Below are 26,468 nucleotides of genomic sequence, written 5' to 3' on the forward strand. Positions count from 1 at the left end.
ATGGGAAAAAATTCAAAGCAAGTCAGAGAGTTATGATCTGTAGCATGACTTCCTTGTTTCTTTATAAAGTCCAAAGCAAGCTCATTGTAGCTGAAAGCATTCCCTGAGGGGTCTTAACTATACAGCTATTGAAAGTGGATTTTTATTTCAGTTTTTAAGATTGCCCAGGATTTGCAACATCCCATCTATTTTTTTCCCCTCTGCATTCCTGATGGTTTTGTTTGATAAGTTGTGCTTTCCTGATCTTTTTATTATTGATTAGAAATCTGTAGTTTGCCAGGCAAGCCCTTTCTGAATTGTCTTGAATAAACTGTTCTTGACTTTAACGGTGCTGCTGATTAAAGGCTTTACCAATGGCCTAAATTACTCTTGCTCTAATATAACAAATGTAATTTTGTACTCCTGTTTTTTCTTTCAAAAAGGGTAAGCTAATTATTCTTTTCTCTCCTTCCCTCCTTTCTCCCCTGCCCCTTCCTCCCCCTCATTTCTTTTGTTGGTAGCCAATACCTCTGCTGAAACAAAAGATGAATCACTCCATCACAATGTCCCAGGAGCAGATCTCCAGCTTTCTGGCCAATGCATTCTTCTGTACTTTTCCACGTCGCAACGCGAAGATGAAGTCTGAGTATTCCAGTTATCCAGACATTAACTTCAACAGGTATGGCACCCAGCAGTAAATGAGCCTGATAACCCTGCCATGGAAATACTATTGTATTTTAGGAGAGAAACTCATTCGTTTCATGTTTCTGTCACTAAATTCACTAGTCTGCTTTTGTCTTTTTTTTCCTATTACCTCTAAGGGAAAGAAAACTACATAAGAAAGGATCTTGTCCCCAGGAAATATGATCAATATTCCAAATATTCTTTTGTGCATGAGCATGCACAGACACACTCTTGCTCTGGCATAATTAGATTGATACAATTCCCTGCCTCCTCATAAGCCAATCATCTGCAAATGGTATATGTTAGTTGTGCTTCAAGTGTTCTGTATGTATTTAAATTAAAGATTGGTGTTTCCCCAGCCACGTTTCTGTTGTCTCCTGTGTCATCAGTGGTGATCTGCACATTAAGTCATATCAGTAGGACTTCATTCTTCAGCATCCATACCATTATTTTAAGGCAGTTGTAGAACTGCATGTTAAAATTAACTTTTTCTTTTTGCTGCAAGTTAGTCTAAGAAGGCCACAATAAGAATTTGCTTAAAGATACTCTGATGTCTAAGCAAGCATTTATTCTTTTTTTCTTAGTGCTAACTTCCAAACAGATTTGATTATAAATTTTTCTTTTTTATAATTTAAATATGCTTATTTCAATTTTAATAGAGGGAAGTAGATGGAGACTTTTTCTGCTGCAGTATATTATGGTTCACATGGACTTGTAGATTAGAAATACGAGTTCTTCATTTTTTGGCGCTTGCATACAAGTGTAGATCAACCTTAAGTTTATTAGGCTGATGCTTGGATAGATTATTGATCTAGTTTTTCTTATTTCTCACTGTTAGCAGATGTAGTGTATGTGCTGTGACAGCTGAGATGGAATACAAAAACAGTGCTGCCTGTGATCCAGCACACTTGGCTGCATGTATTATGAGAGCTGTATTGGACTAGGACTTCTCAGAATAAATTGTCAGGCATGCCAATGCACTAATGATGGTTTTGGCAGCTGCTGCCTTTAAGGGCTGTCACAGCCCTTAAAGTTGTCCATATTCTGTATTTCAGAGGAGAGACCAGCGTCACTGTCTGGGTGGTTATCCCGAGAGTGCAGTGGGTTACAGAAGTGTGGGTGGACATTATCATGCTGTACAATTCAATGTATTATTCTACCAGTAGTTCCTAAGAACAAGTCAATGAAAAGTACCATTGGTGCATTAAAAATACTGATGTTCAGAGCATTGAAAGAGGAGAGTGAAAGGTCTGGAAGGAGTTCTCCTTGACTGCATGCTTCTAGCTGTATTTTGTAGTATTTTTTAAAGAACTTTAAGCCACTGGTTTTTGTTGTAATTCAAAGTAACTGGAGTAAATTCATATGCTCCTCTATGATAATTGCAGAGCAATGTAAGGTGATAGTATTAGAGTGCACTACTTGTGGTTGACTCAGGGCATAGTACTGCAAATTACTTTTAAATAAAAAACTTTGCAAATTATTAGGCAAATATTTTCCTGCTGTGGACTCAGAGAATGACGAGTATAAAATATTAAGCATTCAGAATTTTCTGCTTTGTTCCAGTCAGTCCAACATTGTTTTCTGACTTGGCTGCCTGGTGATATCATGGTAAGGTACCACAATGTTATTTAGAAGGGGAATAGAGCAGACAACCTTCAGGCCTTCCTTTTGCATTATGCATAAGGCAATCCCCAGCTTCAAGTCACATAGGGGAGAAAGCCATTTTTAATTCAATATTGTTGCCAAACTGGAGAAAAAAAGGGAAGCTAATGTCCTCTGTTTATTAAGGATTAAAAGTATCTCTTCCTCAGCATTTGCCAATTTATGCATTTGTTAGATAAGTGCAGTTTCCTTTTCCATTTCTTTTTTTACTTAACCATTTATTGCACCAAATCCACTCTCCTCCACCCCCTGTATTTTGAATTTGATAATAAGCAAATTAGCGAAGTAGAATACAAAGTGTGGCAGGCAGTGGATAAAATTTGAGAAAATGTGTTGGTGAGAGTGGGAGACTGGTAGGATAAAACCAAAAGGGAGAAAGTACTACAAGACTGTACAGTTTTCTGCTACTGTATGTAACCTGACTTAGTTAAAATCTAAAATGAGAGGGGAGAAGGAGGGTAGATAGTATCTTATGGGTTTTTTCCTTCCTGTCAGCTCTGGATTTTCCTGCCCTGCAAAGTTATTCTTTAAACAAGGACAGAGTGAACAGTCATGTTTTCAGCTATTGTTTCAGACTTGTAAAGATGACAGGATTTGGTTGACTGCAGTGTATGTTTTCAGCTTCTTAAAAAAAAGCATTTTGGGAAGCTGGATGTACTCAAAAGGCAGTAAGCAATGACTGAAGTTAAATATTTGTGACTTTTTTTCCTGCTTATAAAAATGTTTTGATGTAAAGGCTGCTTCTCTGCTCTGTCTGCTTAGAGATGGGCATAACAGATTGTTCACAGATCAACCTTTTGTCCCCACAGTATTATGGTCTGTTGCTTTTTTCAGACTTAGTTCTTTCCTCAGCATAATTCATTTGCTACGTGACTGTGAATGAATGACTTTGTTCTTAAGGTATCAAAAATAATCTGCTGTTGTTCCCTAACAAAGCCAAACTACTGAGTGCATGGATGCTAGCATTTGAGGGGCTTTTCTTTAGAAAAGGTGATGTTCCTCCATTCCTTTATCCATGACCTGTGTACATTCATGCAAAAGGCTCCCACTCTTCCTCTCAAATCTCTGAGACTGAAAAACTGAAAGTTGCAACTTCTAAGCTAGAAACACAATTGTGTACATTTTTTTTGTGTTTTTGGTTTTACACTGCAGTCTTTTGTCAGCTCACTTTATGCAGACTTAAACATTAGTACCTTTTTCTACACTAAAATAGTTATGATTTTTACATTTAAATGCTGATATGTTCCTTTTTTCCTCCCAGTCTTCTCTCTGCTTTAGGTTTTTATGTGCTGCTAACTATCACATTGTAAGTTCTACCCCCTACTCCTCCCAAGGTACAAATCTGTTTGACAAAACAAGACAGTCACTGCAAGATAGTTTAAAATTTAAGACTCATAGAGACAAGTGCAGCTGATTGTGAGGAAGGCTTTTGTATGTGTTAGTATTAACACACATCATCTATGCTTTACTTCTCTCCTGCTGTTATTCTTGCCAAATGAAAGGAGAATCAATGTGGCCATTCCTCTTTTGACATAGAAGCACTTGGTTTAATGGTGTATGTTGACGCTGACTGTCCATTTTGATTCCTTATCTTGCTACAGACTGATAGTCACCTGTGTATAATTAAATACTCAGTAATTTAATTGAATTCTTCCCTTTTTTGCTTGGCAGGGATGAGCCTATTATGAGTCTTAAGTCATTAATAAGATAATTCATTTCAAATGTAGTTGATAAAAAGGAATTCATAAGAGCTTTAATATTTATGAATTTGAGTAGGTAGAATGACATCCATTCAGTGGCCAAACATTAGATCTTACTAAATAGCATAAAATATTGCTTCTGTTCAAAATATCAAGCTAAATTTAGAGTGTTCAATTTTTCTTTTTAAAAACACTAGTGTAATATATATGATAACATTAGATTGGGCAGCTTTATTGCAAAATAATCTATCACGAAAGAAAGAAATAATTGAATTGGCCATTTTATTTACCTTATTGATGTATTTTTCTTGGAAGTTGCATTCTGGTTGCATGTAAAGCCTGAATCGCATTGACTCTGGCTGCAGAGCTTAAAATAGTTGATTGTGGTGATGGTTGTAATTACACTATAGACACTATAGAATTTGATAATTTAGGAAACTGTCTAGTTTGGTTATATGTGAAAGCAAAATGTGAGGAAAAATGTCTGCAATATTGAATCAGTGTTCTGGAAATGACACAGGTTTCCCAAGGACCTGCTTTGGTTCTGCTGTGTCTTTGACCTGCTGCAAACCTGTTTTAGCTGTTGTGTCAAGTTAGAAGAACTCTTCCATTTTCCTTGTTCAAAAACTTTGTGGTTAAACTGAAGATGCAATAGCTCCCATTAAAAGCACTGGGCTTGAATTCATAACTGAAGGCAGTGAAGTCTAACAGCATGGGCCTGGTAAATCTTCTGGCACATATATTTGTGCATGCTCTGGTCTGAAACCACCAGTATTCCACTGGGACTGAATTTCTTCATCTTTATCAAACAAACCTTTAAAGTAATTTCAAGTGATTGGAAATGAGGAGAAAAACACACTAGTTAAGATATATTTCTTTTCTGGAATATATAATATATGAAAGGAAATGGGAAACTGTATGGTACATTTATGCAAGAGAATTGAAATCTAATTTTCCAGTAATGCAATTATCTCTCCATAAACAACATCAATTTCATAACACTAATGAATATTCTCTTGGGAATACATTATCTAATGACTTTGAGAGAGCTTGTTTTGGACTGAGATGTATTGCTCCTCTGATAAATGCTTCTAGGTTTTCTGAGTTAAAGGACACAGATCCTACAAAACTCATTCTGTTATGCCTGCTTTGGGCATGTGAAGTGATTAGCCTTGGATGGATTACTTTAAGTCAAGTATAATTTTCTGTAAAAAATTTAAATCAACATTTGTGTTTGGTAAATGTGGAAACACTCTTTAAATAGACAACTTCAAAAGGACACTATTTTTATAAATCTGGCATAATTGCTTTGCTATAGTGATTAAAACAGTACTGAATCAGAATGGTTTTTAGCTTAGTAAATATAATCATGTAGTCCAGAACTTAGTTGTACCATGCGGTTGATTGTCCCTTGTTTTAGATTTCCCAGGGTAAAATATTTTACCCCACTATTCTCTGGTGTTGAGTACTTGCAGTTAGCATCTTATCATTTCATCAAGGTCAGATATCAACCTGATACATTTTAAGACTCATAAATCACCAAAACCTTTTCTTAAAACAGATTTATAATGCACCAAGTTGCTTCCTACAATAAACAGAATGACAAAATGAAAAGCACAGAGAAGAGACGTGTGAGTATGCAAAAGTGTCTGAGATGAAAGATAGTTTTTTGCATCTAGGTTTCCCCAAAAAATTACATTGCTCCATTTTTTTGTTTGCACACATCTTAAAAGTCGTTATTTATCTACAGATGAAATTCTAATTCACCATAAGGTTATTGAGTAGTGCAGTGTTCTTAAATAACTTCTCAGATGATGACAGCTTGTACCTTTAACACATCACAGTAAATAAGAAATTGCCTATGAGGTTGAAATATTGAATGTTTTGTTTTTCTCCTGCTTGATATGAAGGAAATTAGAGAACTCTAGAATGATGCCCTTTATAAGCCCAGAGAAGGAAGGCAGTTTTAATACAGACAGATAAAATTCATGTTGAGTGGAAGAGGCACACACCAGGCACCACAAAAGAAGAACTGAGGTTGCTGTACCTGACTTGGGGGAGGTTGTGCTCTGTCTATATATCAGGAAATGCAAGATATGGGCAGTGGCACTTCCTTCTGTTTTGTCACAGGTCAGTTTGCCTGCCTTTCATCTCTCTGGAAGACATTTCCCATTTGGATTTTTTTGCTTTTGATTTCTATTAAGTCCAAATTTCATAAAGTCATAATATACTGAATAGTTTTCCTTCTAATTCTCACTTAAAATATTTTTAGTAACTGCAGGACTTTCTAGTAAGGGTTTATGTTTTATATTGGAAATAAGAATGTCCCATTTTAAATTTGCTAAGGTTTCTTTATCTCGCATTATCTAATTTATGTTTAGGTATTTATATTTAAAGCTGTCTCAGGCAGTGGTCTCCAAATGTTTTTGATCGCACATACTTCTCAGTAAAACATTTTTGAGCATGGACCCCAATGTATTTGTATTTATTTACTTAGGAGTTACATACATGTGCTATTTTACTAATATATTGCATTATAAAACATGAAAAAAATTTAGAAAGGATGAGATAAAGATGAAATAACCACTACTTCAATTTTTTTTTTTTTAATTTAATGAATGGGACAAAAATATATTCTTCCTTCAGCCTAGTGGATTGTCTTGCACACTCCCTGGGTACTTTGGAGACCAGAGTGAGTCTCTGGGGTATTGCTGTTCCCAAAATATAGTGTAGTTTGTTTCTGTTGGGAAGAGAAGGATAAATTATAGCAATGAAACACTTGTTGCAGCTCCATTCTTCATGAAAAGTCCTTGACTGGTCCTATCTCCTATCTTATTCACTGAAGTGAGGCTTTAGAGATTTAAAACTCCATTTTGAAAGGCAGATATATCTTTCTGTATGGAAGGAACCCCACCCAATAAATAATCAACAACACAGCATTCTCAGAAAACACTTGAGGCAAAGGATATGGGTAATTAATGTAATTTCATTTATTCCTATATGGTAAACAGGTTTGCTTTCATATATTTAGAGAATGAAATTGTTGTCTGTCCCATGCAGTAATGTGATAAGCACACATAATTTTAGACACATTCCAAATCTTACATGGTGGACCTCTCTCTCTCTGTGTACATTAATGCACACAGCTTTGCTTGACCTTTGATGCACTAATATCTATAGGCAGTCCTTAATGTGGATGTGACTAAGGTTGCCTTGGGCACAATTGAATAAAAAATGTCAAATCATACTGAGAGAAAATCCTTTTGAAAAGGATTTGATAAGCTGTGCTTAGTATCAGAAGTCAAAGCTCAAAAAATACTTCATTAGAAGTATCATACTAGTTTTGAAAAAGAGAGTTTTGTATTTCTTGTTTGTTGCTGGAACTCCACTTTTTTTATTCCAAGAGGTTGGGAATTGCAGGAGAAAGATGGAAGAGATGCTTCTTATGTGCTCCCCAGTGCAACTAATGCAGTCCTAAATGATGAGGTTATTGGACCATTCAACACTATATTAGTTTTTCCTTTAGGGTGCTGTGTATCATCCTGAAATTTCAGAGGTTCCTATTGAGGATGCTCAGCCACTTAATCAAAATAGCCGTCAATCATATGGAGGGCAATAAAGTCTGACAGTAACATACTTCTCAAGTATGTTATTTCCACCCCTACATGTATATATCCATCAGGTAAGCATAAGCTTGAAGTGGAGCAACATAGAAAAAGAAATGGTTTTTTTTCTCTTTTTTCAAGCATTTTGTCATCCAGTGCCTTAGACTAAAACTGTTTAGTGATTAACTGTTTTCTTGAGGTGGAAGGAAACATCTATCCTGTATTTTTATTTCTGCCTTAACTGTCCATCCTTCCCCCTGCTTAGTCCCTTTACTGGGTGAAATTAATCTACCCATATGACTTCTGTGTAAGTCCTTCTTTGACTTCTATTTGTAGGAGAAGACCAGGTTTTAGTTAAATGTTTTGTACTTGTCCAGATGTTCTGTTATCTTTAGTGAGATCACAATAAAATATAAGAAACAACACAATAAGCAAACAACTTAAAGTTTCTTTAAGTCCAGTAGTAAAGACAAAGACACTTTTTAGTGCCTGTGGGTAGTGGAGGAATACACATGGTTAATTGTAGGGGTCACAAATACAAAATTGCGTATCCACACTTCTGCAGAGAGTACCCATGGAATGCCATGGATTCGTGAATGGGAATTATTATTTCAAGTATGATCCATACTGCAAATTTTTGCGTATTGTTACAGTGTGTACACCTTTCTGGGTCTTACAATAGGTTCCAACTTCAATGTAAAGACATGATTATTCTCTTTGAAGAGAAACATTCAAAGGAAGCCCAGCCTGGGTATGGAAATATCATTAGGAAATTATTGAACTGGGAGATTAAATCACGTGATTGTAATGGCTCCTGCTGGAGCCAGTTCTGAGAGTAACATCAGGGGAGCAATTTTGGAAATTAAATTTTACAGGTAAATACTGTATTTTAATTTTATCTTAATCAGAAACAGTGTATTTGGGAACTGTTTACTTAAGCTGATTCAAATTCTCCCCAGGAAACTCCATGCAAGCCAAGGTCACTTTTGTGAAGCTCTTAATGTTCGTAAATAATTTGTCTCATGTGTTAATTTCAATGCACCCTTTGAAGTTCTTTGCATGTTTAAAGTCCACTTGCCTCATCAAGGATGGAGTTGGGAGTAGGTTCTTTGGAGCTTTTGACTCCAGCTTTAGAAGGTGGAAATGTTGGTTGCAAATATGACAATTCTGAGTTGACAGTCAAGACTGCAAAAACCAGAATCTTGATTGCACTTTTAAAATGCTTCTTTTTCCACCCTGGAATTTTTTGGAAAATGCTCGTACATGTTTTTGTAATAATTGTCGAAATGGTATGAACTGTTGCCTTGTAGCTTTACTGTATGCTTACTGACAGTTCCTAAGTGAAGTAAGCACACTTTAATATATGCTTACTTCAGTTTGTATTCATTCAATAGTAGTTCTTACTATTTTTAGTATTTTATTTCTCATGTATTGTATTTCTCTTCAGAACAATTAAATGTCTGAATATTTGCTAGGAAAGATTTTTCATTTAGCCACAATAACTTTAACAATCTACAAAGTCATAAACACAAAGTTCACGCATCTACTTTCTTATGTTTTAAAATCTCTGGCCTTGAATACCTGAATGTATCTCTGGAGAGTTTTTCTGTTTGATTAACATTGCTACTCCCCTGGCATGGCTGGAGAGCCAGAGATGAATTTGATGATCAGTCCTGGAGGCTTTCTCAGCTCCTGTCGCTGATAAATTGAAGTTACTGCATGGCAGTGAGAACATCCTGTACAAAGCTTACATATGCAGTTGCCACTAAGATTTTAATTACTTCACCTGAAAGTGGACTTGCAGTGCTTTGTGTTTGATTTACAGTGCACTTCATCTGGATGAGTGCTTTAATTGAAATTAATGGGTTTTGGCCCTAGGTGGTTCTGTCAGGAAATTATGTGGTTTCCACTTAGATTTTGGGTGGATTTTTAGTAGGATCTGTGTTGCAGCACTTGAAGAATAATTTTATTTAATATCTTAGTGATGCCTTCATATAGCTCTATCCTTTACAGTATTTGCTTCAAAAAGAAAATTTTCATTATTTTACCCAATTGATTATTTCGGAAATAAAGTTCAAGGTTAAAATGTTTGTAACTTTGCCATGTGATGGCAAGTTACATTTAAGTTAATGGGGTAGGACAAGGCCATTTTTGAATCATGTAAATATCACTTGCTTTTCATGTTGCATTCACAAATACAACTGGTTTTAGTGATCTGACTTACTTCAGGCATAGTTCTGCACCTTTCCTGCCCAGCCTGCTGTTAATGCTGGATCACATACAGCCTTTGTGACATGAAGAACTCTCTCCTGAGAGTTTGCAATGTAAGCAAGATGTCACTTTGATGTGAAGAGGCAAAAAAATTAGTAAAGGCATGATCAGGCTGACAGATGAACCAAATGAACCAATTTAAAGGCTTCATATGAATTGAGACTTCCAGATAAGAGGTTGGGGGTAATTTAGACAACACCTGCACATACATGCACACATTGATTCCTTTTATAAACCCCCTTTTACCTGTGCAAGCTCAAGGCCGTGATAGAACTTGCATATAGGCCCATGTTAGAATAGGCTATAAAAGTCTGGAGTTTACCTTCCTAAAGTTCTGATTCACTGTTCAAAGAATAAAGTGCTAATAAAATTAGCCTCTGTGACTTAATGTAGATTTTGCATGCAATTGATCTCTTCAGCCTGTATGCATCATAAGGATTTTTAAACGCTGAAAAAAACCTAGTTCACTTCCTTGCTGAATCTAGTTTAATTCACCTCTCAGCATTCTGGTTTTAAAGGCAGATTGTCATTCCACTACACAGAAACAAATGAATAATGTTGTGTCATTGCTTTACTTAGACTATTTATTTGGGGGGAATCTTATATCCTCAGGCCTTTCAGTGGATCAGACATCTTTTAGTAAACTTCCTATTCAAAGGGTATTATTTCTGAAGTCACTGCTCTTCTTCCTTCCAGATAAATTCCATTATGCGTTGCCAATAACAATGCCTTGTCACTCTGCTGGAAGTGAAATTAAGTAATGCATGTTCAAGTTGCTGGAAGACAGATGATGCAGTAAAAGTATTTCAGCTAACCTTAAAAGAATCCATTCACTTAATGGCTAAAAAAAGGATCCTTCGTTTTAATGCTTAGGTTTTTTACAAATGTCTGTTAGAATGGCTGTAACAGCCCAGTGGATGGAGCCATTTCTGTTGGGGGAAGGTTCTTTTTAGAAATGCTGCTGGTGCAGTGCAGCTCTTGAAAGCAACAAGGTTGCATTAATTCTTCTGAGCAACTCACTGAGCTGAAAGGAGGGGGACGTTTGTATCTCGGAGTACTCAACATATATGTTTTCACCCCTTGGTCACTTAATGACCTGTTAAACATTTCAATTTGTTGCAAATAAAACCAGTAGCTTTCCAAAATGTTCATATTGAAATGACATTTCTTGGTATTAGAAAATTGGTGCAAGTGAGAGAAGCATTCACTTGGCTTCTTCATCAGAAATATAGCAAGTCAATAAACTCATTAGTCCTAAAATCTTGAATTACAGAGGGGCTGTCTAGAGTGTTTGTTCTACAGGACAGTACTTAAATGCAAAGCTAATGAAATGTGTGCATAATAATTACAAAAAATCAAATTGCAATTAGTAAGTAGCACTAATAGCTCTGCACTGTGTCCCTGAAATCTAATTGTTTGTTTTTATTTCCTGTTTTTCAGGTTGTTTGAAGGGAGGTCACCAAGAAAGCCTGAGAAACTTAAGACCCTTTTCTGCTATTTTAGAAGAGTCACAGAAAAAAGTATATCCTTTATTCTTTTTTTTGACCTGCAAAGCAGATAGATGAAAAATTTAATCCCATTCAATTTAGAAGTGGCTATACAGCCATGATGGAAGTATTTAACAGAAGACAGCTTGCAAAGTACACTGATTTTCATACTAATGGCACATACATACATGTGTATGATGCATGCAAGCAAATTATTTGCCCAGAACTCATTCTGTTATATTTTTTCTGATAAATATATATAAATATATATGGGGTGTGTGTGAAATACAGAAATATATTTATATATATGTGTGTGTGTGTGTGTATATCATTGTGTAGATGTGTAGATCTAAATATATATATATAATGCTAGTAATATATGCAGCCACTTCCATCACCACATCAAAGGGAGGATGTAGAGGGAACTTGGCACCATTAGAGCCATTAAAATCACAGGCTTAAAGATTCTGAGTCAAGCTTCACTTTTCCTGCAGAATGCATATTTAGTCTTTTGACTATAATGTTTGGAGATCTGAGGGATTTTCCCCTACTTGTGTTGATATTTCGGGTTTTTCCCTTCTATGATTCCAAAGCAAAGCTGTTTTTAGGTTTGCCCAGTTCAAATAAATTATAGCAGGACATGAGATAGCTCCTACTCTTGGAGAATTTAATGCATAGTCAGATCTGTTATTACCACAGATTTGAACATTTGCATAAGCTTTCAAAAGCAGATCTATTTTTGTTATAACTACCATAGCTTATATATTGCATTTTTGGGGAGAAAGATTTTTCTGTAGTAGCATACATCAGATCTGCAGCAATACCCTTACAATAGCTTTTTTTTAAAGAACTTTTTGTTTACATGTCAGCATTTTACTATTAACTTCATACTTTCTCAGAAGGGCTTGTTTTAAAAGAAAGATTTAAGCTATTAAATATAAAAGCCCCTTACTTGGTCCAGACCATCTTCATCTTCTTAATTCACCACAAAATAAATGCAGCTATATCCTATTTCAGCTGTCAGACTTTAAGCAATATCAATAGAACTAAATCTCTGAGGTAAAAAGTAACTTGTGATCTATGTGTGGGACTGTGAAGAGATACAGTGTACCAGCTTTTTTTAATACCTGAGTTATAATGTTTTTGTGCAAACCAAATCCTAAATTGATGCAGCTGTCCCTGAGCCCCTGAGAATATGAAATCTGATGGGAACATGCTTTATGAAACAACCATATTAGATTTCCTAACAATATAATTAATATTTAATGAGATTCTTGAATGCTCTTTTCTTGAATTAAAAATTCCTATTGTACCTTCAAAATACCTAAAATACCCCATTTCTAATTATTTTTTTTTTTGTCCCAGTAATTATTGAGGCTGAAGTAACTTATCTCTATAAGTTACTGTAATAATTTTGTAGCTCTTTTTTTTGTCAATAATAATTGAGTTCTCTAAAAGAACACTACAAACTGAAGACTTTGTGCTCAAAAGGTGAATGCTAGATTTGCAGAATACCACAACTGATACCAGAATTCCCTTGTGAAAGAGCACTGGATTATTATGCTTGAAAGCTATGCACTTTTTTCAGAGAAAGTAACCTTTTTTTTAACCTTAATGTTAAAGTAAAGCATAGAACTACTTAAGGCTTTTTTTAAAGGATGCATTTGTGCTTTACGTAGTGTTCTCAATGTTTTCATAAATCACAGTAGATTTACTGTAGCAGAGAAATAAGTCTTAATTGAAGATTTTATTAAGATGATATCACCTAATAAAAGTTTGATATTTTTCTTCTGTTGCAAAACTGAACTTTTTTGAGTGAAATAAGGAGAAAAGATGATACTGCATTCCTTCCTGCAATGAGCAACAGCTCCTCTTTTTCACTCAAGGGCAGGAGTCTTTTCTCAGTTGGAATACAGTGAATTTCACTTACATCCTGGCAGGGTTAAAAACTGCCTGATTTGGAATCTGCTAACACTGCATGCTTATTGACATAGTTGGACTTTCTTGGAAATATGAGCTGCTGTTTCCTCCCTCCACAGGTTGAATATTCTCTGGCACTGCACAGTTGTTGATTTTAAAAGCTCGCAATCTCTTTTTCTCTAAAGCAGCACAATTTACTTCAACTACTAGATCTTTCTTGTAGTGTTGAGTGTTAAGTGAAAATTACTTAAGAAATAGTTTTTCCTAGATCTGGAAAAACTAAAATACTTAAACTGCAAAGTGGGAAGAGAAGTAATATTTTGGTATTCATGTTACCTGTGTTCAGTTAGAGCATAGGCTGTCAGGGGAAAAATCAGAGTCACTCTTTGAGGAAAGTTAAGCTCTTGGTATCGACCAAGGATGCTGTTTGTAGTTTTCAAAGATTACCAGTTAAGATAATCTAAGGCCAAGGTCCCACACTTAATACATTTTCCTTTGGGGTTGGTTTGCCTGTAGAACCTACGGGATTGGTGACGTTCACAAGGCAGTGTCTCCAGGAGTTTCCAGATTGGGAGAGGTAAGTCAAACATCCTGTTCATGTAAGAAGTTTCTTAAGTCCACAGTAACTGAGTGTCATTCATTTGGAGTTGATTCAGGTCAAGAAGTACTACAGAAAACAATCTTTGCTATGGATTGTTGCAGAAAGAAATACAGAGGGCAGTGGCTGAATTGCCACAAGTAGTTTGTGTCCTGGGTTTTCCCATGTGCTTGTCTGTAAAGCAAACACGTGTTAGTTGAAGTTTTAAATCAGTAACATATCTTTGATGCTGTTGTGGGGGGGAAGAGAGGGATTATATTACCAATCATTTCATGATTTAAGAAATGACAGGTAATGAAATGAACTATGGGTGATGATCAGCATGAGCACAAGTATTTAAGCATCATTGCTGGGGAGCAAGGAAAACTTAAAACTTCAGATGTGTAGATAGGAATTTTATGGTAAAAAATGGAGAAACTGAGCAAATGACTATGTTAAGTTTTTCCACATTGTTTCTGCAAGGCAAACTTTTTTTTAATTCATCAGTTGTTTTTTTGATTTTTCTTTAAATTTTTTTAACCACGTTATGTTTAAGGTGTGTAAGCAGCTGGGGTTTGGGTGTTTTGTTTTAAAATGAATGGTTTTTTGTGGGGGTTCTGAAATGATCCTTTCTGTACAATATTTTTCCTCAATGGTAGATCTCAGAAAAAACTATCTAGATTGCATGTTACCTATGAAGGCACCATCGAAAGCAATGGACAAGGTATGCTACAGGTAAGTGCACATAACAATTCATGTGGATTTCATGTTTTTGTCATACTTTCATGGTCTGCCAGCTTAACAAAGTTACTTGTTTATCCTCAATTGACTTAAATGACAAGATGTTATGCAGCATAAAAAAAACCTATCAAAATTAATTCCATGGGCAGTCTTAGCACTGTCAATGTTCCCCAGCTCATCTAGGTAGCACAAGTACCTGTTACAGAAAGGGCTGACAGAAAATCACAAGTCCTGGACAGCTTCAGGTCTTCTGGTTCAAGCCAGGATCAAAGATTGACAAGACAAAAGATTCAGGCTGCGATCTTGATGACTTGTCAAGGGTTTCAGTTTATTTTTAAAAAATTATTCTTGTGCCCCAGACAGCGACCGGGTCAGTGATCCAGGAGACTTTCTTGCTGCTGCCAGCACCACTGTTTCAGTCTGGGAGGCAGTCAGCAAAAGAAATTCATAAGGAGGATGTCCTGTCCATATCTATAGGAAGGAACACATTTGAGTTTTCAAATTAGTTGTTTGATTTCTGCTTTTCTTTAAGAAGAAAAAAGATCTGCCTTCTAGAATTTTTTTACAAAAAAAAAAGTAAAAATTAGAACTTTTTTAGCCAGGGACAAGTACTGCATTGAAAGAGGAGGAAGGAGACAAAGAGAATTTTTTTCTGCAGTGTTTGTTGCTCAGACTTTAAAATGTCTCATACCTTTATGAAACTGGAGCCTTCAAATGTGTGCTGAAATTATGAAGAACTCATCAATTGGTCAATAATGATAATTTTTCTAGTGTTGTACTCTGTATAAGGGAGCATTGCTTAGGATGTGATATTTTTGCTCTTGGCTATTTCAAATCTTATCAAACAAATGCTCTGCTCAGATGAGGAGCAGTCACTCCAGCAGGGAGCAGGATGACCAAGGCAGGACAGTGCAGGAGTCCACAGTGACCCCAGCCTCAGTGGGCAGGGATGGTGACAATCACAGCCCTTGCTGACTGGCTGTGGCCATAATACAAAGGCAAGGTGGGGAGTCAGGGCACCAGGGACAGTGAGAGATGTCTGGTGAGCACGTGGGCATCAGCAGGGCTGGGCCTGGGCCCACAGGTGATGTGTCTCAGGTGAGGTTCAGGACAGGGTGGGTGTTTGTGTGGGACAAGGCTGGGCCCCAGGGGAGGCTGCCCAGCGCAGTTACAGTGCTCTGGGGCCCTGGTACGCTGTACATCTCAGTGGTTTTCATGTAACTTTTTTTATCAGAGTCAAGTTTAGCAAATCTTAAACAACTGAAATGTGTTGGTATTTCCAGGATAGACTAGAGGAACACATGCTGCTGTAGTGGCTGGCTCTTGGTGTGCTTTGGACTCTGCCTCGTGGGTCAGTTTGTAATCTACACAGGTGTTCATGTCACCCCAGCAACTTCTGTCCCCCTCCTGTACCTGTGCTCTCATCAGCTACTTAAGTAACAATCAGTAAGAAGCTAATAGTATTTGGAAGATTAAATAACTTTTTAAAATTATAAATTTATATGGGCAGTTAATTTGAGAGAATAGTAATTACTTTATTGAATAAACAAACTCCTTTTAAAACTGTTGTCTGTATGAAAATGTAATTTGCAAAATATGTACTATTGCAGCAAAAAATAGTCCAGAGCTTCTCTATTTCAAGCAGAAACCTTTAGAGTCAAAAGTATTTTCCTTGTTCAAGTGCATTTCAAGGACAATTCATAACAGATTGTTAGTACATTTCAAGAAGAATTTGTTAGATGGTTTTTTGGATACAGAACTATTACAGGAGCAGTGCTAATCTAAAGATTTACACTTCTGTGTGGACAGTTGGGGCAGAATGCTTTCCAAAGGACAAACTAATGATGTTTCAATGGCCCTAAAAAGAATGCTGTTTTATCTGTCACATTTACTGAAATGTGTTTTATTCTGAAATATGTGCTTCTTTAAGGGAAACCCACACAACTTGGATTTGGAGCATTTGAGATGCAAAATTTCTTTTGCTGTGTAATGTCTCATTTGTTGTAAGTTTTCTGAGAAGTTGAATGGAAAAAAAGAGACAGGCATGATCATGATAATCAGTTTCTCTGCTTGCAGTTTTAAGTGATAGAAGCAGATTTCAACACAATAATTGAAATTTGTACAGGATTTTATTAAATTTGGTAATTAAAGGATTTTTTTTAAAACTTATACTTTCATAACCCTCCTGAATGCATTTTTGGTAGGTTGATTTTGCAAACCGTTTTGTTGGAGGTGGTGTGACCGGGGCAGGACTAGTACAAGAAGAAATTCGGTTTTTAATCAATCCAGAACTGATTGTATCAAGGCTCATCACTGAAGTCTTGGATCACAATGAATGTCTTATCATCACAGGTTAGTCTTTGCAGAAAATGTTTCACGTCAAATTCTGGTTTTATATATACAAAATACATTTCAAGTTGAAGTTTAGTGTGTTTAAATGCTGTAAGAATTAAAAAAAATAAGGGAAAAAAAGTTCATCATTTGACAAAGAGCCTCCTACTTCATCCCAGCTAACGCCACAAGGGACGCTGTTCCATGCATGTTTTGTGAAAGGAGAAAAAATAAGTGACAGCAAGCAGAAGAATTTATTTTATCCTTTGTAAATGTGTTTGAGGATTTGGTGTCTTGAGCTAAAGAATTGCTGATGGGCAATATAGATAACAGCCACAATTTCCAGCTATTAGCTGGTATTGCTTCTCTTATGTTAAAGGATGTGGGGTTTTTGTTCCTCTCCTGAATTTGTAACATTTGATGTGATCAGTGGGATTGAACACTCTTGAGAAGAGGAGCTACCTTCTGATTACCTAAAAGGGGAGGAAGAAGAGTAGAAAATCTGCATCCATTAGGAGAGGGTAGAAAGCTAGGGGAACTGTCTCTGAAGGATTTTGATCTTGTAAGTTTCACATGTGTTTATGTTACTTGTAGATCAGTTATGGGTTCCTAATTACATCAAAAATAACCTGTTTTTCCAGTATGTTGCTGAGGGGTTGTGTGTGGAGATGTCCTGTCTGTCCAGAGCTTAGCTGAAAGGGTTTTTTCTTTTGCTTCTCACTCTGTCCTAGAGCTTGGATTGTTTTATTGCCCACTGGATTAAAACAGCATCAAAAACCAAATGTCACTGTTAAGAAGTGGAGCAGCCCAGGTCATGCTGCATGTCTCAGTTCTATACATGAATGAGCATTTTTCATGACTGAAGAAATAAAATGATGCTATAATATGACTTTATTTACACTAACGACCAACTATAAAGAAAAAATATATTTACCCAGAGAGATTCTCTGGGTAAATATTATAATAGACTATGTTTATATTTTTCAGTCTGCTGTAGCAAAAATGTTGAGTTTATTTACCTGAGCTGTCTCAAAAGTCAAGAGTTTCTGTAGGTATTAGAACACATTCCTTGGAAAAATCCATCAATAGCACTTCTTTCTCTCACATGCATACACAGTAGAAATTTGAGCTTAAATCTTGCAGGTCTTACTCTGTCCTGAGTTATTGATTGTACTGGGCAGAGTATCTTTTGTTTTCAGTCTTATGCTTGGCAATCTTTTTAAGACAGTGTTTTATTTTGTTTTTCCACTCTGCCAGAATTAATGCCTTTTCTGTGAAAAGTTTCTGATAAATTGGCTTTTGTGATTACATTTAAAAAAAAGGAGTCAGAAAATAAATTCTTGGCCATCAGAGATTCTGTTCTGTATTTTGGATGTGATACTATATTAACATATTTTAAGCCCTGTCCTCTGGGAGAGGCTTTTTTGGGAAGGGGAAAAACAGAGCACAGCTATCAGTCTGGGTAATAACTGATTAGGGGGAAACACTAAATTAGTGTTTTGAAAGACCTTCCATTCCCCTGCAAAAAATGGTGATTTGGCATGGACAAGTAAAGGTGACAATGTTTTTTCACTGCAGCAATGTTTTATCTTTCTTGATATTTTATCTTCCAGTGTTTTGCAATTAGTATTTGGGATATGGAGTTCTTCTCTAATGGAAATATCCATTCCATCATTTTTATTTAATCCCTGGAGCTTTTCCACCTTGGTTCTTAGCCAAGTCTCTTCTGTGTCACGATCCTCTTGATAAATTACATTCTTTGTGATGCATCTTGACTCAGCGGCCTAATGGGTATAACTCTGTAGCTTAAATTTGCAGTGGAGCCCAAGAAATTGGGAGATAAATTAAATTTGTTGTGATTTTACAGTATCTGGTTAAGATCACTGCTGTAATGACTATGAAAATGGTCATGCAAACAGTCGAGTTCTTCAACACAGACAGACCTACAGAAATGTCAGCAGCATCACCAGAGATTCCTACAGCTGCATTTCTGGTAGAGCTGTGAATAAGTGTGAGTGGTTTTCATTCGGATTTTTTCTTTCTTTCTTTTTTTACCTCCTGTTTGAGCTCTCACATCCTCAGGCAGTGTTAAGAGCAGATGAAGCTGTGTTCCTTGTTTGCTTTAAATTTACAGATCTATCAATGGCCAGTGGGGACTACATTTTAGCAAGGCAGTTTCTGAGACTTCTGACCACATTAGCCAGGCAGCAAATGAGATGAGATGAGATAATTGGTTTGGCTGAAAATATACTCAGAGAGGAAAATTGGTTTTCAGCTGGATTTAGCAGGCTGATTTGTGCCAGTGTTGGGAGAGCCAAAGACTAATGGTGGTACAAGATAAGGATTGGCAGAGCTGATTGATAGGGAAAGAAGAACCTTCCTCTCACTTATGACATTAAATGTGCCTTTATGTTGGTGAGTATAAAACTAAACTCTTGCAATTTTTATATCTACTTTTTATTTAGTGCTAGTGGTCCTGCCTCTTCGGGGTATAATTTCTAGCTCATTAGAAATACTAGAGGAACACTATGGTGGGATTTTTCCCACCTGGAAACTTTATTATGCTGTACAGATCATATGCAAATGTAAAGCTAGACTATGGAGTCTGAGAAAGGTATATTTATTTTTAATAATAATTGCAAATCTGTCTAAATTGGTGAGGTCCCATAAACACCAACACTTGGCTGGCAATTTCACTTTTTGTCTGATGCTGTAACTTTTACAAGTTTCACAGAGGATAGATTTTTGAATGGTACTTATATATACATTCTTTTGACTTTACGTAGGCTATTCTAGGTTTTGTAGCTTGTTTTTAAAGTTCTGGTGGAGCTTCATTTGTGGTTTGCCTTTCTTTACCTCTTTATTTTTTTTAAATGGGAAGCAAAAAGATTCACCAGAAACATTAACATATCTGTTAATACTGCTTCTGTTCTCCCAGCAACAGAAGTTTGTATCCCAGTAGTTCACAAGCAGAAGTATTCCAGTTGAATAATCATTTTTGTCTGACAAATTTCCAGAGCTTCACTTATGAAAACTCATTGATTTTCATTAACTTCAGGTTTCTGGGACATGAGTTTAGAGTCTGTGTGATTTCCTTGAGTTTCCCCAGTATTGATTTTTTTTTTTTTTTAGTGGATATATGTGTGTATATGGGTGTATTTGCTTGTTTGTTTGTTTCCTGGTGCTTTTGTCATCAGACACTACACTTCCATAAAATTAATGAAAACAATCAACCTTGAAAAAGTCAGCCTAATACTTTATCATTTAATCTATCCTGGTGCAATATCTCTATGACCTAGAGTTTTCTTTCCCCATCTTAGACACTAAAGGAAATGCTTCCTTTTTCAAGATGGAAGTTTTGCTAGTTTGTCCTCTGAACAGAGCTCGCAAAAGAGTCACATACTTTCCTTATCTGTCTTTTCTTGCTCTGTTCTTAGACACTTTCACCAATCCTATCAAGAGAACGGAATTTTACTCATGTCAGGAAAAGTCTTAGTGAAGGCTGATAGCCTGCAATTCAATTAGAAGACTGATTTCAGAATATGGAAGCTGCTTGTGGTTGTCCTTTGTCTGAGGGCATGAATGTGTGTGAATACATAGGCATATTTTGTTATCCACATTTTTCAGATGGTTTTTTATCAGGAAGTGAACTTGGTGAGGAATCTCTTACCATCCCACTCTTTTTGCATAGCAGCTTTTCAAAATAGCCTTAAGTGAGATTTGTGTGCCTTCAGAATGATTAATGTTCCAGACTAAATAAATTATGAGTGGGTAACAGGGCAGATGAATTAAATGACCATTGATAAGTCTTGTCAGTTAAAATTAATATGGGTAAATGGGGAAAATATCTTGACGTATATGCATCATTGTAAACAGTTTGTAACAGCTTGTTTCCCATGCTTGAGTCTATTGGAGGTAAACATTCAAGTTTCCTTGTCAGTGAGGTTTAAAGTCAATAGTTTTATGTTTGTAATTGTTCAATTGCATTTTTATTTAGAGATTAGAAAACTCAGATTAAATTTAAACCTTTGCATTCTCAGAGTATTGCTGATCTGTGCAATAGTTAGGCAGTACTCTTGTCTTAGTAATAGACGTTTTGTTCTGTTAGCTTGCAATTCCTTAAAACCTATTTCTCTCGCTTCTATTTAGAGACATAGCTGGTATCACAAATTAAGGGATTGCTAAACAGTTCTCTTTCTTACTCTTACTGTTTGTAATTGTGCCAAACTATACCTGCATGAAGCTCCAAACAAGTCAGCTCAGCTGGTCAGAGCATGGTGCCGATAACGCCAAGGTCATGAGTTCTCTGAAGAGTTGGACTCATCATCCTTGGGGGTCCCTTCCAACCCATCCTATGATTCTGTGATTGCTTCTGAAACTCAGCTGTTGTGAGCTCAGAATGGGGAAAAGGTGTGATTTTGCTGGGGCATTACTTCATGAGTATTTCTCTGAAGCATTTGTGCAATGCCCAGGTTTTGAAGCAAGGTCCTGAAGCTCTATAAAATGAGGTGAAAGGCAACCTTTTAGAAAAGTTATGATCCTTGTTCTTAGTTAAGATACACTCTGTCTTGGGATAAACCTTTGAAAAGGATTTGGTAGAGCAGAGCATAGTAGCTAAAATTACTGGTGGCCCTAAGGAGCTGCTTTCTGACAGCCTTTAATACTTGCCAAGATCCCCTTCTGGATCTTTTTAAGAGCAGCCAAGTATGTTCCAGACTATGGTTTTTTGTGCTGACCCTTTCTCATTATATACTGGGCAGCATACCTAGATCTGCACTCGTAATGTTCCGTGGTGGTGCTGCTCATTACCTGTGGAAGGAAGCTTTACAAGGAAATCTTGTATTTGTGGTGCAAATACAAATCCTCTGTTTCCCATTGCTTCTGAGAGCTGCATGTTCTTTTGGAGAAGCAGTATTTCCTATCAAAGATTTGTGAAATGTAAAAAAAATGTACATATTTTATATGTAATCTGGAAAATAATTTGTTTCAGGTACTGAGCAGTACAGTGAGTACACAGGCTATGCAGAGACTTACCGCTGGGCAAGGAGCCACGAAGATAGGACACCTAGGTAACGTTCCACATAAGTATTTTAAGTGAAGGAAGAAAGAAATGTTAGAAATTTGAAAACTTTTTTCCTAGCATTTGCCTTAATAGGATATTTGCTTGATGTTGCTCTCTTTAGCAGAGCCAACAAGCTAAGAAAGTTATGTCATATTAGTAATGCTATACTAATGCTAGTAAGTGATACCTGCCCTTATGTTGGTTCTTAGACCGTCTTTTACAGTTTAGAGATATATGTATTTAATGCACGTTTTTGCTAAGATACTGACTGAACTATGGTTTGCAATGTCACAAGAAGTTTGACAATGATACCTCAGATGCCACAGTGCAGCGGATGTGTGGCAAAATAAGAATCAATACCATGAATCTGAGTAGAAGGCTGTGAGCTCTTGAATTTATTTCTCCAGCAATGTCATTAGAGTATATACAGAAAATTACTCATTTGGTATAGAAACATACACAGTGTACTCTCATTTAAATGTTGGAGGAAGACAGAGAAACACTGACCTTGCAATGTTCTTACATACTTGATAAATTGTGCTGTGTAATTAGATTTGTTTCACGTTCATGCGCAAAGTCTAGCCAGGGTATTTCTAAATTTATGGTGAGGCCTGTCTCATTTCTGATGCTGCTTTCATTCCCAACCCACAAAGAAAAAGTATTCCATTGTCTGTTCAGTTCACCTTTTCAGGTGCTTTTAACAGAGAAGCTCTGAAGGGAATTGCTCATTTTGAATTGGGGTTATATGGCTGGTATTAAACAACTAATGTCATCTACTTTTCTCCCCCTCCAATTTTAGGGATGAATGGCAACGACGTTACACTGAAATTGTTGCTATAGATGCATTTCACTTCAGACGTTTCCTTGATCAGTTTGGTCCAGATAAAATTAGAAGAGAGCTCAACAAGGCCAGTAACTTCTTACAACAGCCTGCAGTCTAATGTTTATAGAGCCTTTTCAAGTATTTTTGTGTTATTGTCTTCATCTAAGGAAGTTCTTGCTTAGTTGTGTCTCATATGACAGGGATTTGCTGTCCAATGTTAAAGCAAAAGATTGTCACATGTATTTCTTGTCCTTTGATGTGTTATTCAAAAGTGTATTTTATATAACTTTCAAAGATGTAAATGAAACTTGGATATAGATTTTGTTAATTCTTCCCTGTCCTGCTTCCAGATGTGGACAGAGTTGGGGTTGTTCATCATGGAGAAGAGAAGGCTTCAGGGAGGGACTTTTAATATGGGAAGATAGTGACAGTACAAGGGTCAGTGGTTTTAAACTGATAGAGGACAGGTTTAAGTTAGGTATTAGGAAGAAATTCCTTACTGTGAGGGTGGTGAGGTACTGGAACAGGTTGCCAAGGGAACCTGTGGGTGCCAAGGGAACCTGTAGGAGTGTTCAGTCCCAGGCTGCATGGGGCCCTGAACAACCTGAGCTAGTGAATGGCATCCCAGCCCATGGCAGGCAGGTTGGAATGAGGCAGTCTTTAAGGTCCCTTCCAACTCAAGCTGTTCTATGATTCTAAATTATGAGTCTAAGTTCTTTCCCTATGATTTGTGCTGTTGAATCCTACTCAGCTGTGCAGTCAGGGTGGAAAAGGAGGTGCCTCATGTTTTAACATGGGGTAGTTAATAAATATGGTGCCACTTGCTTTTCTTCCACCTTTCTTCTTTGCTCTTGGGGTATTGACATATTGCCTGGGAGTTTACCTTTTCCTATATTGATGTTTTCTTGAGATTGGATCCAGCTGTTCATAAATCCTCATTATTTTCACAATGGCTGTAAGGTCTGTTGTAACTACATATGTGTGCATACATGCCAGTCAGAACTTACAGTCTTCAAGAAGACTGACAATGCAGGCCAGTTTTAATCCTTTAAACAAAGCTTCTGGGCTGATATTCAAAACTAGCATGCTTCCTAAGATGTATTTTAAATAAATTCAAACATAGGAACACACTGCCCTAATTCTCAGCTGGAAAGGGAATACACCCTCTTGAAATTATGTACAGTGCTGAAGGACTAATTTAAATTAGTTGTGAAATCTTAGCATCTTGACTAAAGTAACATTCATCAGCTTGTTTCTTCATGGTTGGTAATGAAATTAGCCCTAAAAAAGACATTTAAGTAGAGTTTGTAAACCTCACTGATATCTTAGTGCAAAATTGTAATTACCTACATCAGTGAATTTATGATCTGCCTACAATTTTCAGTGTATTGGTTTGGTTTGGATTTTTATAATGAATTATGGTGTATCACTGCAGTGTTTATAAGGTGTGTTGGTTTGGCAGATTTTTTTAATAAGAACTGATTGGTATTTAAGAAAAATTTTAAGTCTTTATCCTGAAAAGCTTCCTGTAGCTGTGATGAAATGCCTGGGACTCAGGACCTGTATCATAATTTTTAACTTGGGTCCAAATAAGGCAAAAGTCTTCCTGCCTTAAATTTTTTTATTATTGATATTGAATTTAAAGGAAGACTAATGGTGTATTGAAGTAGTTTGAACTTGGTATTGCTACAAGACAATACTGATTTTTGTTATAATTTTATTGTTTGAAAGCATTGTACCAGGTTGCCTCTCAAATCCATCTCTGACTCTTGTGTGCATGCAGGCCTATTGTGGCTTCTCTCGACCCAACGTTCCACCTCAACATCTCTCTGCAGTAGCCACGGGAAACTGGGGATGTGGTGCCTTTGGAGGGGACTCCCGATTAAAAGGTAAATCATAGCAATTAGTTAATGCTCAGACTAATCAAATCACTTACATTTTGATCCTGGGCCATATGTTTTTGGTCAAGTACAGTTTTTGCTTTCATTCTAATTAATACATGTTTGCCAAGAAGTGGCATCCTGTAGAATTGGTAATTAGTGCTGATCTTTAGGCTGTGAGTAATGTGGCCTTAAACAATAAGAGAGCATTCCACTTTATTCTTCGTGCTGTAGACTGTATGCTGTTTTCAGTTTAAAGTTTGGGGTAAGCACATGATGGTGAAATGCTGGGTTTGTAAGGACTTGTAGCACTGAAACCTTCCAAAACACAAACATGAGACTTTAGTTCACAGAACATGTTCATTGCAGTTGTCAGTCATATAAATCAGTTGAAGTTTCTGGAGCAGTCTTTTCAGATTCTGCCTAAAATTCCTATCTCTGCAAAGCTGTTTAAAGTACCTGGTAATTTGCAAGGCTTCACAAATTTGCTGGCAATGGTTAATGTTTAGTTTTACCCCTTAATATATTGCTGTATGCCAGAGAGGTTTCCAGTCACTCAGTCATGCTGTTTTCTTTCCTGACTTGCCTGCTATATCACTCACTTTCTCATGTTCTTTTATATTTAATTAGAGTATTTGTAATGCAGCAGATATCACATGCCTACATTCATTTAAGACCTTTTCCATCAATTCAAGAACTGATGGATCTTGACATATAAATTCATATAATTCTAAATAGAAATTTACATTTCTTTGTTGTTTCCAAGCATTTGAAGAGTATTTCAAAATTGCTTTTCAAAACACCTCTAGGTAGCTAGAGTGAGACAGTCATCAGTCTACCAGTTTCATTTTTTTCTTAATGTGCTTAATTAATAAAGCATGTATTTTTTTCTCAATGCTCATTGAGTTCCTGGCAGTTGTTTTTTATTTCCATTAAATAAAATAGGCTGCCAAATGCATATATTATCAATATCAGGACTAGTATTTACTGTAGTATCTGAGCATATTTGATTTATGTTAGGAAGGTGTAACAAGTACTTCAAATTGCATAAGATCTTGGATCTGAACTGTAATATCCCATGTATATTTTCTTAAAGTAGAAGAAGGGATGTCAGTACAGCCATTGCCTCAGGTGCAAGTCCAGAAGTTAAGTGGGATCACATCAGCTAGGTACAAGGGCCAAGAGCGCTCAGACCCCTCCAGAGCCCTGTACCACAGGCTCTTCCTGTGTGCTTCTTTCTGTACCAGTAGCATGGAAATTTCCCATGGTATTGTGTATCATTAATGTCCATAAGATTGTGCAGTCTGATTCTTGACAGAAATTTTGGTCCTTGTTTCATAAGATATATAGCAATTCAAAATAAGCAGTAGGATATTTTTAACATCTTGTAAAGTGAAACTGCAGTTTGGAATGAATAATAAGATTCATTAGGTTCTGTTCCCCTATGCAAGCTAGTTAATTAGACTCTTTAAAAGCTAAACTACTGAAGCTTTACTAAATCCACAGCTGGTTCAGTGGTTTAATTAAAATATCGTTCCCAGATTGAGATTAATTTCACATGTGAATCATGTAATTTATAATTTTGGCTGCGGGTTTACAAGAGGAGTTTTTTTTTGATTGAGGAATGCAGTGTTTTAATAGGTCTCTGTTTAAAAATGTGAAAGATTATTGAGCTGAGCTCTGAACAGCTTTCTATTTAGCTTCCACTAGCAGGTGGTAATGCACTATGTACACTGTTTTATTTAA

General features: G+C 36.4%; 1 protein-coding gene across 1 annotated transcript in view; it reads left to right on the forward strand.

Annotated features, from left to right (window-relative positions):
• Positions 1-26,468, forward strand: part of PARG (poly(ADP-ribose) glycohydrolase) — a 58,794-nt gene that overhangs the window by 26,643 nt on the left and 5,683 nt on the right. Inside the window, exons 9-16 of the mRNA XM_084210745.1 lie at positions 501-658; positions 11,342-11,421; positions 13,825-13,885; positions 14,545-14,620; positions 16,831-16,978; positions 21,948-22,026; positions 22,819-22,927; positions 24,626-24,731. Coding sequence (XP_084066871.1) covers positions 501-658; positions 11,342-11,421; positions 13,825-13,885; positions 14,545-14,620; positions 16,831-16,978; positions 21,948-22,026; positions 22,819-22,927; positions 24,626-24,731 — 817 coding nt within the window. The remainder of the gene's footprint in view (positions 1-500; positions 659-11,341; positions 11,422-13,824; positions 13,886-14,544; positions 14,621-16,830; positions 16,979-21,947; positions 22,027-22,818; positions 22,928-24,625; positions 24,732-26,468) is intronic.

Source organism: Fringilla coelebs, assembly GCF_963513975.1.
Source record: "Fringilla coelebs genome assembly, chromosome: 8".
In the NCBI taxonomy this organism is placed as follows: domain Eukaryota; kingdom Metazoa; phylum Chordata; class Aves; order Passeriformes; family Fringillidae; genus Fringilla; species Fringilla coelebs.